The sequence below is a fragment of the Stenella coeruleoalba genome (assembly GCF_951394435.1).
Source record: "Stenella coeruleoalba genome assembly, chromosome: 2".
Classification (NCBI taxonomy): Eukaryota; Metazoa; Chordata; class Mammalia; order Artiodactyla; family Delphinidae; genus Stenella; species Stenella coeruleoalba.
Genome location: NC_137147.1, coordinates 40,354,258 through 40,373,413, shown reverse-complemented (window position 1 = coordinate 40,373,413; position 19,156 = coordinate 40,354,258). Strand labels below are relative to the sequence as shown.

The window sequence follows — 19,156 nt, the reverse complement described above, 5'->3', positions numbered from 1 at the left end:
GGAAAACAGTATGGAGGTTCCTCAAAAAACTAAAAATAGAGTTGTCATACGATCCAGCAATCCCGGTCCTGGACATATATCCAGACAAAATTATAATTCTAAAAAATACATACACCCCTGTGTTCACAGCAGCACTACTTATAATAGCCAAGATGTGGAAACAACCTAAATGTCTATCAACAGATGAATGGATAAAGAAGATGCGGCATATATATATATACAATGGAATACTACTCAGTCATTAAAAAGAATGAAATGATGCCATGTTGCAGCAACATGGATGAACCTAGAAATTATCATACTAAGCGAAGTAAGTCAGAAAGAGAAATACAAATACCATATGGTATCACTTACATGTGGAATCTAAAATATGACACAAGTCAACATACCCACAAAACAAAAACAGACTCACAGATATAGAGAACGGACTTGTGGTTGCCAAGGAGGCGGGAGGGGAGGGAAGGATTGGGAGTCTAGGATTAGCAAAGGCAGACTTTGTATATAGGATGGATAAACAACAAGTTCTGACTGTCCAGCACAGGGAACTATATTCAATATCCTGTGGCGAACCATAATGGAAAAGAATATGAAAAAGAATATATATATATATATACAAAAATATATATATAACTGACTCACTTTGCTGTACAGCAGAAATAAACACAACACTGTGAATCAAATATACATCAATAAAAAATTTTTTAAATAAAATAAATTGCCTCTGTTTTGTACTGTGCTCCAAGGAAGTTTAGTATTAAAGAATTAAACTTTTTGAGGTTTCAGCATACAATTTTTTTAGAAATAAAACTTTAGCTTCTCATATTACCTGATGTGATGAGATTTCTGAATCAAATACAGAAGAATCAAATAAATTCAATCCAGGAGATCTAGAAGTATAACTCATAAGAAAAGAAAATCCAGGGGATTCCTTTTGTGTTTGACATTCAGTAGCTGTATTTCTATTTCTGATACAGAGAAATAAATCATCAAAATGTTAAATACATATTATTAAATATTGCAGACTGGTAAGCACCATAGGCAATGGCATAGAGGTAAGAATTAGCATAGCAGGAAAAGGGAGGAAGTAGTTATTGAAGTGACAAACCTATGGAGAAAAAAACAAACCTATGGTTTTGGGTGGAGAATAATATTAACTAAAGTAGAATAATCAATTATGAAATGATAATAAAGAATTCCTACTAAGAATATACTGTCAGGCTCTATTCTATGTATTTTCATTATCATTAATTTACTTATTCCTCACAATAACCCTATGAGATATCTACCATTATTATCATCTCCATTTCAGAGAAGAGGATTTTGAAGCATAGGAAGATTAAATGATTTGCTCAAAAGAATGTAAGTGCCAGAGTTGGGATTTGAATGTAGCAACAAAGATTCAAAGTCTAAGCTCTTAAGCCTGATGCTACACTGTCCCCAAGATCTTGAAAGCAGTCACAAAATTTTAGTCTTAATGAGAAGCCAGCCATGACAGATTGCTTCATAAGGGAGTTAAGTTATAAAATGATTTGGGAAAAATAATTAGACAAGACAGTATATAACACGTGGTTAAAACATGAATTCTGGAGGCAGAACTGCCTCGGTTTAAATCTCAACTCTGCCACCAATGAGTTGTATCACCTGTGATTCTATTTCCTCATCTATAAAATAAGGATAATAATGTACTTGCATCTCATAAAGCCGTTGTGAATATGAAAGGAGCAATATTTATTAAATGCTTACACATAGTGTTATTAAGTGCGTGTTAAATAATAGAAGTCTGAAGATACTTCTATAACTCTCTCCATGACCATTAATGAGTCACTTTACAGATTGGTTTTCTCATCCATAAAGAGAGGTTTTAGTATACGATTGCCACATACTTTTACAGTTCTCAGATTTGATGATGAGTTCCACTTTGAACATGCTGTGTTTGAGTCAACAGCATGACATTCATATATAAAAATCTTAGTAGCAATTTAAAAAACAGAGTAGAACACAGGTGAGAGATTCCTGATGAAGTGAAATCTGTTTAACATACATTTTAGAAGAATCTCAGGGTTCAGATTTAAGAAAAGATTGAACTAAACAGAGAGCTTGAATGCAGCACTATTTTCTTGGCTGTAAACTACAAATCTGTATTTTCCAAAGTTAAATAATGATGTTACAGATATTTATGCCTACTAAGGTTACTTAAAAGAATGGTAACTCTTGTTTTAGACACTATAACATTAAGGAAAAATGACTGCTGGAACATTATTCAATGATGTACACAACCTACCAAATGTGATAGTAACTTTTTAGCTCGACGTTTAAAATTTTTCCATACATTTTTTATTCTTCCGAAAATCTTAAATCTTATACTATTGAACTTGATAAGTACTCATGATCTAGTCCACCTTCAGCTAAATGTTTCAGGGAAAATGGGGAAGAGGATCTATGAAACGAGATGGCAGAATGTTTATAACTGTTCCAACAGAGTGATAGGTACATGAGAGTTCATTATACTTACTCTCTCTCTCTCCTTTGTATATTTGAAATATTCCATAATAAAAACTTTTAAAAGTTACAGGTATTAGGCATTTTACTATTCCTATCAATTACTTACATAACTCAATATGTAGATTCTTTCATTATAATTACTAATTAAAATCTTACATTTCAAATGAGGGGGTTTTAGGTAATTTCTCCACAGAGTCAGGTGTTCTCACAGCTTCAGGAGTCCTTAAAAATAAAGGAATTTCAGGAGTTCGTGGAAAAATCTCAGCCCTTTCTTCTACTTCATCACTATTACTTTCAATTGGCTTTCCCAAATGTTTGGCATATGTAACCTGCAAATTCAAAGTAACAGAAAACTATAAAAATGAATGTTATTGCATTAATAAACTCATATATGTAAAAATATGAGGTTAAAAACATCCTATTAACATATGATGTTATCATTTCATAGACAAAATAAGTAAAATAATAATAATTGGTGAAAGTGATATCAAAATATATCTGTTCAAAAAACAGGAAAATAATTATTTTTGATTTTCCAATTTTTCTTTTCTTCCCAGCTCTATCTCACCTACCCCTACCTGAAAAAGTAACTCATAACCAGGACATACTCAGATTGATGAAGAAAAATGGTTAGGAATGATTTTTCTTTTAAAATTTCCACATCATGCTCTGGGTCAAGATTTGTATACGATATCCCCTTGAAAGAAAAGAGCAATCTTGCTCTCACTTCTTATGTTCTTTGCACTTTTTGCCCTAATAAATTCATTATACTACTTTCCCTGCAAAGATTGAGAACTTGAATACTAATTTTCCTTTATATCATTTTGTAGGCTTAGGAATATGATTTCTCAAATGTTTTGTTAACAAATCCCATTACGGAAACAGTTTGGGTCCCTCCAGCAAAAAAATGAAAATGTGCTTTTTACCTGTATTTCTTTACAGCAGAATACCACTCTTGTTTCTCCTGTCTTATCCCTTAGTAGCTACGGTACATTGCCTACACCTATCATCACTAAAGCTTTCCACTATTAAAAAATATTTTGAAGATACTTTTGTGGCAGCCTGGGCAAATAATTCAATCTTACCGAACAAAATTGTTTTCTTCAGTTATGATTTAGTTGTTGTGGTATCAATTATATATAGTCAATTATTAATGACAATTTTTTGTGTAAATTTTCATGTAAACTTTTTGTGGCTTCATTTTTAAATCTATAACTCCTCCAAGGGATAGAATCTGTAACATCACAGCAACTTGATTACCAAACTAATAAGATCTAGACCTCACATAAATAATCTTCATTATACCAAATTGAAATTAAAATGGAAACAGAATACTTTAAATTGTAATATTTTGCTTAGAAATTAGAAACCAAACATTTGACTTACTTGTGAAGTACATTTTGATTCTCTCAATTGTTTTACCGTCTCTTTATCTCCACACTCAGCATCTGTTTGTTATATGAGAACAAAATATATTTTCTGTTTGTAATTTAATTGTAAATAAAACATATTAGCCAAACCATATGAAATTGCCAATATTTAACTATTCTGGGTCTATAAAAATGGAAATTTTAGGGCTTCCCTGGTGGCGCAGTGGTTGAGACTCTGCCTGCCAATGCAGGGGACACGGGTTTGAGCCCTGGTCTGGGAAGGTCCCACATGCCGCGGAGCAACTAGGCCCGTGAGCCACAACTATTGAGCCTGCGCATCTGGAGCTTGTGCTCCGCAACAAGAGAGGCCGCGACAGTGAGAGGCCCGTGCACCGCGATGAAGAGTGGCCCCCGCTCGCCACAACTAGAGAAAGCCCTCGCACAGAAACGAAGACCCAACACAGCCAAAAATAAAATAAATAAAATTTTTTTTAAAAATGGAGATTTTAGATAGTTCAACCCAATACATAAAGAGAATAAAACCTATATGAACAGTTTAACGAACGAAATTATAAAGAGAACACCCCATGTAACCACCACCTAGGTAAAGAAATAGAACATTATGAGTTCTCCATAAGGCCCCATATTCCACATATCTTCCTCCTCATCGGTAAACACTAACCTGACTTCTGTAATAATCAATACTCTGATTTGCTTTATACAGTTTTATCACCTAAGCAATATAGTTTTTTTTCCTGTTTTAAAATGTTATATGATGAAATAATAATACATTTGTCGTGCTTTTTTGTTTAGTATACACTTATGAGATTCGTTATGTATTGTTGCATATAGACATAGTTTGCTTCCTTTTACGGATGTATTCCATTGTACAAACACAATATATCTATCTATCCATTCTATTGCAAATGGACATTTGGGGTGTTTCTGCTTTGAGGCTATTACAAACAATGTTGTTAACATTCTTCTATATATATACTTGTATATATGTACTTGTATTTCTCTAGGTATATACCTAGGAATGGAATTACAAAATATAGGGTAGTGTATCTGTCATTTTACCAGATGTCAAACTATTTTCCAAACTTTAGTTTTGAAACTATTCACCAATTTTTGTTGTGGCAGCTAGCCATCCTGAGCTATCCTAGGAAATCATTCGATTTCACCAGACAAAATTACTAGTTCCAATTATAATTTAGTTATATGACAATATATTTCATTTATAAATGACAGTCCCTACCAATAGTTATGAGAGTTCTAACTGTCCTACATTCTCATCAACATCTACTATTGTCAGACTTTCCGAATTTTGCTCATCTGATGGGTGTATAATATTTCACTGTGGGTTTATTTTTCAGTTTCCTGATTTGTTGAACATCTTTTCATGTTTATCTGCCACAAAAGTTTCTCTATTTGAAGTGCCTATTCATTTATTTTGCACATATTTCTTACTGGGTTGTCCATATTTTTATTCTTGGTTTGTAGAAGTTTTTTATACATTTTTGGAAACTAGTCCTTTGACAGTTTTATGTATTGGAAATATATTCTCTTGCCTCCCATTCTTTTCATAGTGTCTTTTGATGAACAGAAATTCTTAATTTTAATATAGCCAAATTTATCAATTTTTCTTTTATGATTTGGCTTTTTAATTCTTTTTAAGAAATTCTTTCCTATCTTGAATAAATGTTTCCCTATTTGGTCATCTGAATGTTTTATAGTTTTGTCTCTTGAGTTCAGTCACAGTACTATTTTCACAACATATTAACTTCTTCAAAAGATAGGGTTGGAGATTGTTGAAGAGTCTTTTCTTCTTGGAAGATAATTATATGCCTTCTTGGGTGTGAAGCCTCACCATACCTGCTCAATGGCAACTAGGACTATGCCAGATACATGCATTTCCCCATATATCTGTATTAGGGGTATATTGTTCCTAGAGATTATCTGTTCCTCCCTTGTCTAACACTCTGTCAGCTTAGCATATATAGAGGATTATAAACAGGTGAAATATATCACCTGGGCAGATAAGATATAATTCTTTTCTCCAGAAGAAAGCAGGAAGACTATCCATCTGCATTAAATAAGCATATTGTCTTGGTTGAATCCTATATTGAGAGTGAGAGGAATAGACTCATAGTATATTATATGACCATTCTGAATGTGCATATATTTGCAGAAAACTACACTGTCAGAATGAGCCATTTTTTAAATTTCAAAATAAGTCAGTAATCCACATGCTATAGACAAGAAGAGGTAAAGACTTTTATATAGCCTAATGAATAGAATAATTACTATGCGTTATTGGGCTACCAAAAAAATATATATATATACATATCTATGTGTCTCTATGATATATATTTTATATATACATATACATACATGTATACATATACATATACATATATACATAGAGACAGAGAATGAGTCTCTGTCTCTCAAGGGTGCATCAAAGTTCCAATAGCTAGTTGATTCTAGGATAAAAAACTCATACATATATATTCTGTGACCTTTCTATGATTTTATTCAAAGAAAATAATCCAAGATAATAAAATATTTATATAAAAGAATATAGTAGTGTTATTTATAACAGCAAAAAACCTGGAAATAACAAAATATTCACTGTGAGAGAATGGCTAAATAAATTACAGCATACCGATGCAAAGACCTATTATAAGTCATCACAAATAAAATCTATTTAATGGCATGGAAAAATATCCTTAACAGTACATCAAGTGGAAAGAAAAGGATACACAATAATATACATAGTATGCTTCAAATTTGGAGGAATAAACTAAAAGAACAAAACACAGATATGCATAGAAAAAAATATAAGAATATACAACAGTATTATGTAGTGTCAGTTATATCTGGGTGGTCATATTTTTGTTTCTTTTATATTTTTCTCCATTTTCCAAATTTTCTACAATAAAATGTATTTGTTTTATATTTAAGAAAAATGTATTTAAAAACCAGGCATGCATGGTCAGTTAACCAGAGATGCAACCAATACAAATAATTTATTTGACTAGTATAAAAACCTGATATAACTTGTTACTACCATTTCTTAGGAAAAATATAAACAGCAAATACCTGTATCTCCCTTTTCCAACCATTGATTGCAATCTGATTGTTTCGGTGGAGTTAATCTAAAATACAATAAACAAAATTTTTATATTAATTACTGAGCGATAAATTATTTCAGAAATTAAAGCATTTTCTTATTTTTAAAGGTTACCTGAACTGCATAAAATTTTGTGAACTTTTAGAAGCCGTAACATGTGAACACTTTGAATGGTTATTCACAGCAGAGTCATTCAATACCTGAACAAAAGAAATTAAGCATTAGAATTGACTACACAAAACAACAGAATGTTTTGCTTGCCATGGATACTCAGGGCTCTCCAAGAACACTGTCATCTTCCTCATCCTCACTGTTATTATCAACATCAACAACAACTACAAACAAAACATTAAATTAAATGAAACAACTACATACAAAACATTAAGTCAAACACTGGGAAACAAAAAAGGTTTAACTCTCAAGGAATTTGATGTTTTTGAAAAGTATAATAACTATGCCTGATAGTATTTCTTCATTTAAGGTAAACTTTAAAATTTTTCTTCCTTATTCATGATTAATCAAGTGAATCTTACCATTTTCTCAACTAATAACCTGATGTCTGTGTCTCTCCATCCCCTATAATCTCACAAATTGACTATAGGAAAGGAAAGCAGTAGGTTAAAAGATTAAAGCCTGAAACTTTCTTTTTAAAATATGCATGACAAAGCTAATATTTCATTTTTAACTTTATTTAATACTAACATTATTTATTTATTTTAACATCTTTACTGCAGTATAATTGCTTTACAATGGTGTGTTAGTTTCTGCTTTATAACAAAGTGAATCAGTTATACATATGTTCCCATATCTCTTCCCTCTTGTGTCTCCCTCCCTCCCACCCTTCCTATCCCACCCCTCTAGGTAGTCACAAAGCACTAATACTAATATTTAAATCACTACTTTACTAATGTTTGTATTGTCTGCTTCAAGTCTTTCATTCTCCCTGAGTCACTCATTTTGAAGAGTCACTGATTTTTCTTATTTGACCTGAAATTAAAATACCTTTAATAGGAAAGTTTATCCATTTATATTTGTTATAACAGCCACTGGTCTTAATTCTGTCATCTTATGTGCCTTTAGATCATAAGAAAAAGACCTTGTCCCTCAAAGAACACTTGGCCCTTAAAGAACAAGTGTTGTTACAGTTTTGATGTATGTTTTTTTGTTTGGTTTTTTTTTTTTTGCTGTACGCGGGCCTCTTGTGGCCTCTTCCGTTGTGGAGCACAGGCTCCGGACACGCAGGCTCAGCGGCCCTGGCTCTCGGGTCCAGCCGCTCCGCGACATGTGGGATCTTCCTGGACCGGGGCACAAACCCATGTCCCCTGCATCGGCAGGCGGACTCTCAACCACTGCGTCACCAGGGAAGCCCTTGATGTATGTTTTAAACAATATACATGTTTGTATATTCCTCCTGGTACAAGTATTTGTACAAGTATTTCAAGTAATTGTTTAGAGTAGGTGCCAAGAAGTGAAATTGCTGAGTATGTGCATTTTTATTTTTAATGAGTACTGTGAACCAGTCCTCTAAAGCAGTTGTCCCAAATTATACTCCCACTGGTGTTGACTTCACTAGACATTATCAAATGTTTTAATGTGTGCAAATCTGACAGGTGAAACCAGGTATCTCATTGGTTTAATTTGCATTTCCCTGTTCTCCTGAGGTCAGGCATCTTGTTATGTTTAGTGACCCTTAGTCTTTCCTTTTATGTAAGCTGACTTATCCTCTGACCATTTTTATAGTTTTTTAAATTAATTTTTAAGAATTATTATGTATTTCTTTGTATATTATACATTACAGATACCAATCCCCTAAGTGACAATTCTGTCGCTCTTTTAACTCTGTTAGTGTCTTTCACCATACAAAAGCTTTTTTATTTTGATATACTCCATTGATCAATTTGTCTTTTATTGTACCACACTGTTATAATAACTGCATTTTGATAATGTTTAAAAATGTTTGGGAATGATGAAAACGTTCTGAAATTACAGTGATGATGGTTACACTATCTTGTGAATATACTAAAAACCACTGAATCGTACACTTTAAAACAATCAATTTTATATGTGAATTATATCTCAGTAATGAAAGTTTAAAAATAAACATTTTAGGACTTCCCTGGTGGCGCAGTGGTTAAGAATCTGCCTGCCAATGCAGGGGACACGGGTTCAAGCCCTGGTCCGGGAACATCCCACATGCCGCGGAGCAACTAAGCCCGTGTGCCACAACTACTGAGCTTGTGCTCTAGAGCCCGCGAGCCACAACTACTGAGCCCACGTGCCACAACTACTGAAGCCTGCGTGCCTAGAGCCCGTGCTCCACAACAAGAGAAGCCACTGCAACGAGAAGCCTGCGCACCGCAACGAAGAGTAGCCCCCGCTCGCCCCAACTAGAGAAAGCCCTCGCGCAGCAACGAAGACCCAATGCAGCCAAAAATAAATAAGTTATTTAAAAATTGATTAATTAAAAAATAAAAAAAACATTTTAATATCTGGTAGTAAGAGTTTCCCTAACATTCTTTTAAAAATCTTTATTTAAAATCATTTATTAATCTATTAATATAGGAAATCATATTGTTAGATTTTTCTTAATGCTGAACAATCATTGTATTCTTTGGGAAAACCAAGGTTAGTCACAATATATTACTCTTTCAATGTTACATTGCAAAATTTGGTTTGCTAGTAACTTATTTAGGATTTTTACATCTATGTTCATTCTTGAGACTTACATACCATAATTTTTCTTTTCTTTCACTATCCTTGTCCTTGCTATCTAATGGATTATTCATTTATCATTTGTTGGATAGTTTCCGACTCTTTTTATACTCTGGAATTGTTTGTATAAAAAGATTATTTAATCCAATGGTTCTCAACTGGGGGCAATTTTGCCTCTTAGGAGACATTTGACAATGTCTGGAGATATTTTTGATTGTCATAATTTGGGGATGAGGTGCTACTGGACTCTAGTGGGTCACAAGACGACCCCACAACAAAGAATTATCTGACCCAAAATGTCAACAGTGCCACTATTGAGAAACTCTGATCTAATCCTTAACAGTTTGGTAGAATTCAGCTGAAAAATTGAGTCTGGCGTGTTCTGAAGGGCATGTGTGGTGGAGGGAAAAGGGAGGGAAATAAGGGAGAAAAGAGGGAAATAGGTATTTATATACACTTCCATTTCACTTACATCAGTTTCTTCTAAGTTATTGATCTATTCATGTTTTTCTTTTTCAGTCTATTTAGCAATTTATATTGTGCTAAAAACCTGTCCATCTTACCTAAATTTTCAAATTTATGGGTATTTGGTTTTATAGTATCCTTTTAGGACTTAGAAAAGATGTCTTACATAAGTGTAGAGATATGCACCTTTCCCCCTTTTTATTATTTTCTTTTGTTGGGGGGGTATTCTCTTTTTTCTCTACACTTGCTGAAACTTATTAGCTTTTGGCTATATTAATTAACCCAACTTTTAAATTTCATTAATTTCTACTTTCTTTGCATTTATTATTTTATTTCTGTATTTTGAGTTAAGCTTTTCATACTTTGAGTGCAACTTTTCATACTTAAAGTTCAGCTAATTTTAATCTTTCTTATTTTCTAGTATATTTGTTTTCAAATATAAATGTCTCTCTGAGGACCAATTTGGCTACTTTTCACAGGTTTGGGTTTATAGTATTCTTTTAAGTAGTTTTTAAATTCTATTTTGATTTCTTCTATAACCCAAAAGTAATTTCAAAGTATGTGAATTTCTTTATTCTCAGCCAAATAGTTTTTTGAGGAGAGGGCTATGTTTTCGTTTAACTTGTATTTTTTTATGCTGTGGTTAGTGAAGAGAGCAGCTTTTTAGAATTGGTTGAGATATCCTTTTTGTTCTAGTAAATAGTCAATTTTGGTGAATACTGCAAAGAAAATTTAACTGAATTTTGTGTATGTTGGGTAAAAAGTTTGCTAATTGTGCTACTCAGATCCTCTACATCCTTACTTATTTTTCATCTATTTGATTTGTTCTTATGACAGAAGCTGCCAGTTTTCTATCCTATCCAATATCTACATTTCCTTTGTGTTGTGATTTTAAAAGCAAACAAACAAAAAACCCATCATATTTCTCAACCTTTCTGCAGATAGAGGTAGCCATGTTACAAAGTTCTGGCCAATGAAACATTAACATAAATTGTTTAAGAAGCTTCCATAAAAGATCCCTAAAATGAGGCTGACTCAACTAGCCTTTCTTCCCTTCTTCTTTCCTGCCTAGAAGGAAGATATGATGACAAGTTGTAATGGTTAGCTTCTGACCATGAAATAACCTTGAGGTGAAAGCTTAGCATTAAGGATAGCAGGGAAAGAAAACACCAATGGAGCTTGAGAAATGATGACATTGTGGAGATGGTGCCACAATTTCCCTCTTCAATACAATTCCTTTAGAAATGTCTTACCGTTTTTGGTCTACTGGGTACAGAGATTGGTATTTTCAAGTATCTTTTATTTTTAGAAGTAAGGGAGAAGGCTACAGTATGTGCTCAGGCTGCCATATTGAAACTCTTTTAAGTCTTTTAGATCCTGAGATTGAACTAATGGCTACTTTAATATATTTATAACACACACACACACACACACACACGTCCTAAATGCAATACATTCACTATCTCATTTAATGCAAGCACTTAATTTGTACTATTAAAAAAGAAATACCTACCTGAGTATCACTTTCTTTTTGTCTGAAGTCAATACTGGCAAGTTTTGACTGCTTCACAGAACTTTCTTCTTTTTTATCTAGGTTATTAAATGGTACTATTTCAAATCAATTCCAGAAATAGAATCAAATAGCATGCCCAATATTTAACCTAATCTTGTAATTTTAAAAAATCAAGTTACATTAATATTTAATTTAAATTAAAATAAAGAATTATAAATCACTACATATTCTTAATTCCTCAATATATATAATAGCTATTACAATAACCATGAACGTAAAATGAAAAACAGCTGACAAAAATAAATAAATTAAATTTAAAAAAACAGCTGACAGGGCTTCCCTGGTTGTGCAGTGGTTGAGAGTCCGCCTGCCGATGCAGGGGACACGGGTTCGTGCCCCGGGCCGGGAAGATCCCACATGCCGCGGAGCGGCTAGGCCCGTGAGCCATGGCCGCTGAGCCTGCGCATCCGGAGCCTGTGCTCCTCAACAGGAGAGGCCACAACAGTGAGAGGCCCGCGTACCGCAAAAAAAAAAAAAAAAAAAAAAGGGAAAAAAAATAAAATAAAAAAACAGCTGACAAAACTACATCTTTATAATGGGACTACATCTTTATAATGGGGAACCAAAGAACAAAGAGTGGTGATATTAATGACTGGGGGACTAAAACAGCCAATACAGTTAACCTAACACAATGTAGTTAATCTATCCATTGAATGAAACATTCAAATATCTCAGTGACTAAGTCATAAATATCATTATCACAAGTCTGCCACTCACTTTAATCATACATACTGATAATACAACCTCTCAAATGAAAAATATATAATTATTCATCCTCCCCTGACAGCTGGAAACCAGGCTGAAACACTTTTTAAAAAAATATCGAAAAAAAAAAAAGAAAAAAAAAAATATCGTATGAGTGATTTCTTTCTCAAAGAGAAAAATGTTATGTATAGAAGGCACATCTTGTTTGGTCTCAGAAAAAATCAAAGTGGCACTTTACTGAGTCTATAGGTCTCCAGTATTGTTTGCTCTTGCTTACACCAAATGATAACTAAAGTTGCTCCTTTCTATTTCTTCTTTTAAGTGTTTTCAAAGAAAACTAAGTTTTTGAATAATAAACAGATACTGTACCTTTAACTCTTGGTTCTGAAGGATGCATCTTTATTGGTTTGACTAATTTCTGAGATTCATATGGAAGAAATAATTGACTGCTTTGAGGGGTTTTATTCAACACAAGTACATGCTGTTCATCTTTTTCAAAAATTCTAAAGAGTGAATTATAAATATTAGCTAAGTGAAAAATTAACATATTTTAAAGCTAGAAGAGATACTTAGATATTATATAGTTAAAACTCCTCAATTTGCAGATAATGAAAAGAAGTTCCAGAGAATTTAACAAACCTGCCCAATATTATTAAATTACTTACTAGTGTCACAACTAAAATACACGTTTCCTGATTAAGTCCAGTGCTCTTCTCAATGTACCACACCCTCATTTTTAAAACATAATCATTTTAAAAGACTTTCTAAACCTGTGAAAAACATTTTAAACCAAAACTGTATTTGCAAATAGCATGCTTTAGATTTTGAAGTACTACTTCAAACTTTAAAAAGATTTATTCAGAAAAAAATCAACTAGCATGAACACAGACATCATTAAAGCAATATTACAATCATAAATGGATCTCTTAAGTATTTTACTGGAAGAATAATTCCATTGAATTTTTCCTAAATTAGAGAAATAATTTATATTATTGATAGTTAAATAATAATGTAAATACTGGTATTATTTGATAATAACTATGAAAATATAAGTAAAAATAACTAAAGTTATATAAGTTTCTCTCAACAGAGAATTTTTATATTAAAAAGTTATCAATAAAGTGAAATTCTGTACATTTCTGTATTTTTCTAATCAATTTCATTATAAAATTAAAGACACATTACCATGGATGTGAGACGTGGGAGTGGGGAAATCAATAAAAATAACAGATCCAAGGAAATAAGATAAGGGAAATTAACTTGGGAGAAGAGTGTGTTGAAAAATCAGATTAAGAGCAATATAGCCTGAGAAGAGGAATTTAAGATTTTAAAAGGGTATAGGCAGAAAGAGAAAAAGTAGAAAGTTTATCAAAAACAGCAACAGTAATACATCTATTTTTCTGTCACACAATAACAGACAAAATCAATCTTTTCTTTTTAAGTGCCTCCACCACTGATGTCTATTTTATCACCATTAGGATGAAAGACAAGGAAACATATGATGCCACAGATTCAGTAACATTTTGTTTTTGATTTTGTTTTTGCAGTATGCGGGCCTCTCACTGTTGTGGCCTCTCTCGTTGCAGAGCACAGGCTCCGGACGCGCAGGCCCAGCGGCCATGGCTCACGGGCCCAGCCGCTCTGCGGCATGTGGGATCTTCCCAGACCGGGGCACGAACCCGTGTCCCCTGCATCGGCAGGCGGACTCTCAACCGCTGCGCTACCAGGGAAGCCCTCAGTAACATTTTGATTCATCTTCACTCTCTGTGGCAAAGGAGAACTGGTCAAGCTGGTGACAGGATGATAAAAAGGCAAATACATTGCTGTTCCCATCATTTTTCCTCTTGTTTTACTCCTTTTGGTGACCCATAATGGAAAACTGGATGAAATGTACAACTGACAGGTTACAGAACAGCAAATGGGCTGCTGCTACCCTATTTCTCTCTACACATTATCCTTTACCTTACTAAATAATAAGCAATTTTGAATATTAGTCCATAATATTTAAAGGTATAAATTAATATTTTTTGTAAGAAATGAATAGAAAACAGCCTGCACAATAAATGTTTATAGATACTATGTAAATATTAGTGGCTTGGGCTAGAATATGTAATCAAATTTTAAATGCAGAATAACTGTTCATATAAAATCCCATTTTAAAGTTTACTTATACCTTTCTTTCGATTCCTTTCTCTTTTCTATATTATTTTTTTCTTCCCGAGTTTCTGAAAGATTCTTCATTTCATAAAGTCTTGTAATCTGCTAAAAGGAAAAATGATAAAGCAAAACAAAATAATTACCTGCAAAGCATTAAGGATAAACATATGGTTTATCCTAACTAATGAATATGATTTTTTCTACATAATCACAAGACATATTTTTGGTAGTATTAGCAATCTTTTAGTGAAAAGAGTCAAAATTAACAATAAATCATACTCCTTTTTTCTTACAACTCCATTAGCAAACCTATTAGATTTCAATGAACTTTCATCTTTTTTAAAAAGGACAGTCAGAAGCAAAGTAGACATTGATTACCTACATAGAGATGTAGTTACCATATATTTTAAAGAAAGTAGCATCCACTTTCTTCTCATTACTAAAATGATATTAATACTACTTGGAACCTCATGCCTATGAATGATAAATATACCATCTTTACACACTTTTCAGAAAATTTAGAAAATCAGCTATTCAACTTTTTTTCAAGATTTGGAAGTGACTTTGATGGGTTCTCATATCCATCAATGAAAGCCACATTTCAATACAATACTAAAAATGTATTCATGAAGATATCATGCACCATCAATCTTAAAGGCTAAACTAGCATTATAAAGATTATAGTCATAAATTTTCTAGATTAAGTCTTTTAAATTATTTACTGCCTTGTTCTCTTTTTTGACAACACTGTTGTAAGCTCTGCTAATGCCTTTAAATACCTATTATTAAGCTCCATCTTGTTCCTTCCTATCTTCTTTCCTTAGCACCCAAAGAAAGTTAAACTATTTCCCAAAACTCAGAGCTGAATACACTCAATACCTAAAACACATTTTGGCTTCAATGGTAATCTGAGGCAAATAAATTATTATAAGCTCTTCTCCATATCGAGGCTCTTTAGAAACAGCTCTTCTTAGACATTCATCTAACACACCATTACACTTATACATTAACACATATATTAGAAACATATAACAAAATTAATACCTGGTTTAAATAATTAATTTCTATTTCCACATCATCTACTTCTTTCTTCAATTCATATGATCTTTTGGAAAATTTGTTGGCATGTTTAAGAGTATCTTGTGTCTTACATCTCAAATTAACCCTTTTATGTTAAGGAACTATGTTATACAAGTAACTTTCACACTTACATACACTATATAAAAATAATTAGTATTATGTAACATTATTTGTATATGTACCATATAAGCAATATTAATAACAATATCTGAAAATAGCTGTAAGACTAGTACAAACATTTGGCAAACTGACAAAGACAATTTATTGTTCATCTATGTTATATATTTAGCTTAAAAATAACATTTCTTCAAAAATATGTGTCAGGATTTTTTCTTTCAGTTAAATATTTCCACAGGGTGGTTTTTTTACTTTTGGTTTTTACCCAACTTTATCATGTCATTTGGCATGATGAACATAATCAATTCAGGTCCAAACTTAACATCTTGTGTTTCTATAATTTATTTGTTCCAAAGTTAACATTAAAAATCCACTCAATTTTCCTTTTCTTGCTGTTTAAGGCCCATCAGTGCACCCTGCAGAACTCAAAAGAGAGCTGCATCTTCTATCTGAACTTTCTGCTTGAACTGGATTTATACCCAATTTCAAGTAGAGAATTTCTCAGCTGTTAATAGACACCCTGCATGGTTATTAGCTACTACCATTTCCTAAGTTACTCTACAATCCATTTAGGAGAATTTAAAAATGAATAAAACAGTGTCAATGAACAAGAATTCCAGAGAAAATCTTTATCAGACCTTTCCTATTTCGCTAAAACTTATGATTTATATGCTAGCACATGAAATTTCAGATGAACATTATTTATAATGCTATGCTGTTATCAAAAGTATCAATTTAAAATTTCAGATATAGACATTTAAATCCTAATCTTCAATTCTCCCTACCTCCATCACCTCTTCATGTCATGTAATCTCATGTCTCATCCGTTTCTACATCCAACTCCCTAAACCCCTGCTGTGCCTTATGCATCTACCAACCTCTGCCTCTTCCTAAACACAGAAGGGCAGCAAATGAACAACTAAGTACAGAATAAGCTAAAACCCAAACATGGAGAGAGCCAGCAGCAAAGGAGTTAAAAGGATGATTTGGGATGAAGTAGAATGAAGCAAGGTAGAATGCAGGGATAAAGAAGACTTAGTACAAACAGTGGAGTTATAATCTGATAGGAAAGCATATGAAGGATTGTGGAGGTTGGAAGAGGATTAAAGTTCCAAGTTCATCATCAGGGAAGGTCTCCTTGACAAACAGATGAGACTTAGACCAATTAAGAATTACTTAAGCATCTAATACAATGTCACTGTATTACTTGTTTACATGTCTGTTTCCTCTACTAAACTGTGAGCTCCTTATAAGAAAGTTCTGTATCTTCTTGAGTATTGCCTGGCACAAAGTAGGTACCCAATGAATTGTGACTCACCTCCTTACCATCTTCCATCTTAACAAGTAATAATCAATTGATTTAATTGGAACTCTTTGGTAAGACAGAGCAAGATGACTTTTTCATTGGTTTGGGTGATAAGATATGCCACTTAAAGACAGATACATATACCACTTATTGGCATTAAAATTTCTTGCTTCTGATGACATGCACATGTATGAAAACTAATCCCAAATGATCTTTAAAGTAATCTCTAAATTTTTTAATTAAACAAAATACCAAATCAATGTGATTCTCACAAGGAAATGCAATAACAATTAAAATACAGAAATAATACTTATCAAATAAAAATTCTAAGTAGAAATACTACTGTGGATACATATGTAATGTCCAACTGGTAAGTGATGGAAAGGGAGCAGGCACTGAAAAACAAAGTCATATTTTAGACTAATTTATTATATTTTTATTACAAAAGTAATGTTATTAAAACAGTATGTAACAAAACCATTAATACCTAAAAATTCCATAAAAATAGTTTCATTCATTTTTAGTTGTTCAGTACATGCCAACACTCTGTTTTGAATTTCTTCATGTTCTCTTTTCTTCTCATAATATTCATGTGAAAGAGGTGTTTCTGAGTATTTTTGTTGGTATTGCTTTAAAACATCTTTATACTGACATATATAACTGTGGTACATTTTTCTGTTAAAATTAAAAGAAATGATGTCAATATAACAAAAGTATATCTAAAATCACTTGTTAAAGTCTACTAAATTAAGCATAACAGACAAGTTAAAAATCTACTTATTCTGCTTCCCTCAATACTGTCTGTCCTTCAAACTTTTTTCTTAACTCTATTACACTTTTCAATTCTCTACTCTTTTTCTCCACTACCTGAGTTACTCACTCCTTAATCATTTTCAATTAAACTTCCACTTCCACCAGTTTAATGAAACTACCCTTCCCAAGGTTATCAATGATCTAATTTGTCCACCTTAGTGATCTCTTTTCACTTTTCATCCTAAATGACACTGCAGAACCTGGTTCTTTTGATGACTTCTTGAATCTCTATCCTCCCTGAATTCTGAATCTCTATTCTTCCCAGTTCAGCTACCTCTATAACTATGCTATTAAATCTCTTCAGTTTTCTAAGCTAAAGTTATCATGTTCTAGGTGATAGAACTCTGGGGTCACAAACATTCTTGTATACTCCAGAACTATTTTATAAGAAAATTTCAGCACCGTTTGGAGGAACTCCTTCAAGTACAACTAAGGTAGAGGTGCCTGGTCATCTATTTCGGAACCAGTCTTGAATGAGATGGTCAATTCTTGCAAAAGGATATTAACTCTTCCTTCTCATTTGAATTTTGCTTGATCTACAATAGGGGTCAGTTACTATGATCAATGGGCCAAATCTAATCTGCCACCTGTTTTTGTACAGCCTATGAGCTAAGAACAATTTTTATATTTTTAAATGATTAAAAAAACAAAAGAATAATAATGTTTCATGGCATATTAAAATTATATGAAAATCAAACTGTAATGTCCATAAATAAAGTTTTATTAGAACACAGTCAATCACTTATGTACTGCCTAAAGTTGCTCTTGTACCACAGTATCAGACTTGAGTAGCTGTGACAAAGACTGTATATTCCCACAAAGCCTGGAACGTTTACTATATGGCCCTTCACAAAAAAAAGTTTGTCAGTCCTCATCTACAACACTGAACATGTTCAATCCAGGTTCATTGCAAAAAACATATTCTTGGGAGGAGAAAAAGATGGCAGAGTAGAGGGACGTGGAGCTTACCTCCTCCACAAACACATCAAAACTACATCTACAAGTGGAACAATTCTCACAGAATACCTACTGAAAACTTGCAGAAGATCTCACACAACCAAAGCTACAAGAAAAATTCCCATGTAACCACTGCTCCTGCAGAAGGGCTGAAATCTGAGCCAATTACCTGCACTTCCGCTTTGGCATGGGGGTGAGGCTCGGGCAGGTTCTTGTGCAGGCAGATTTGCGAGCACACGTGCATGCCTAAAGGACCTCTGAGC

At 33.0% G+C, this 19,156-nt stretch overlaps 1 protein-coding gene across 2 annotated transcripts in view; it reads right to left on the bottom strand.

Moving 5' to 3' along the window:
* LOC307182551 (protein SIX6OS1) overlaps positions 1–19,156 on the bottom strand; it is a 54,801-nt gene that overhangs the window by 12,876 nt on the left and 22,769 nt on the right. Inside the window, exons 6-16 of one of the 2 annotated variants that reach the window (XM_079913899.1) lie at positions 17,611–17,798; positions 17,476–17,518; positions 15,665–15,785; positions 14,637–14,725; positions 12,833–12,966; positions 11,699–11,775; positions 7,123–7,208; positions 6,978–7,033; positions 3,889–3,950; positions 2,659–2,831; positions 827–965 (exon numbers count right to left, since the gene is read on the bottom strand). In XM_079913899.1, the coding sequence (XP_079770025.1) occupies positions 827–965; positions 2,659–2,831; positions 3,889–3,950; positions 6,978–7,033; positions 7,123–7,208; positions 11,699–11,775; positions 12,833–12,966; positions 14,637–14,725; positions 15,665–15,785; positions 17,476–17,518; positions 17,611–17,798 (1,168 nt within the window). The remainder of the gene's footprint in view (positions 1–826; positions 966–2,658; positions 2,832–3,888; positions 3,951–6,977; positions 7,034–7,122; positions 7,209–11,698; positions 11,776–12,832; positions 12,967–14,636; positions 14,726–15,664; positions 15,786–17,475; positions 17,519–17,610; positions 17,799–19,156) is intronic. The other variant, XM_079913900.1, reaches the window with a different exon arrangement.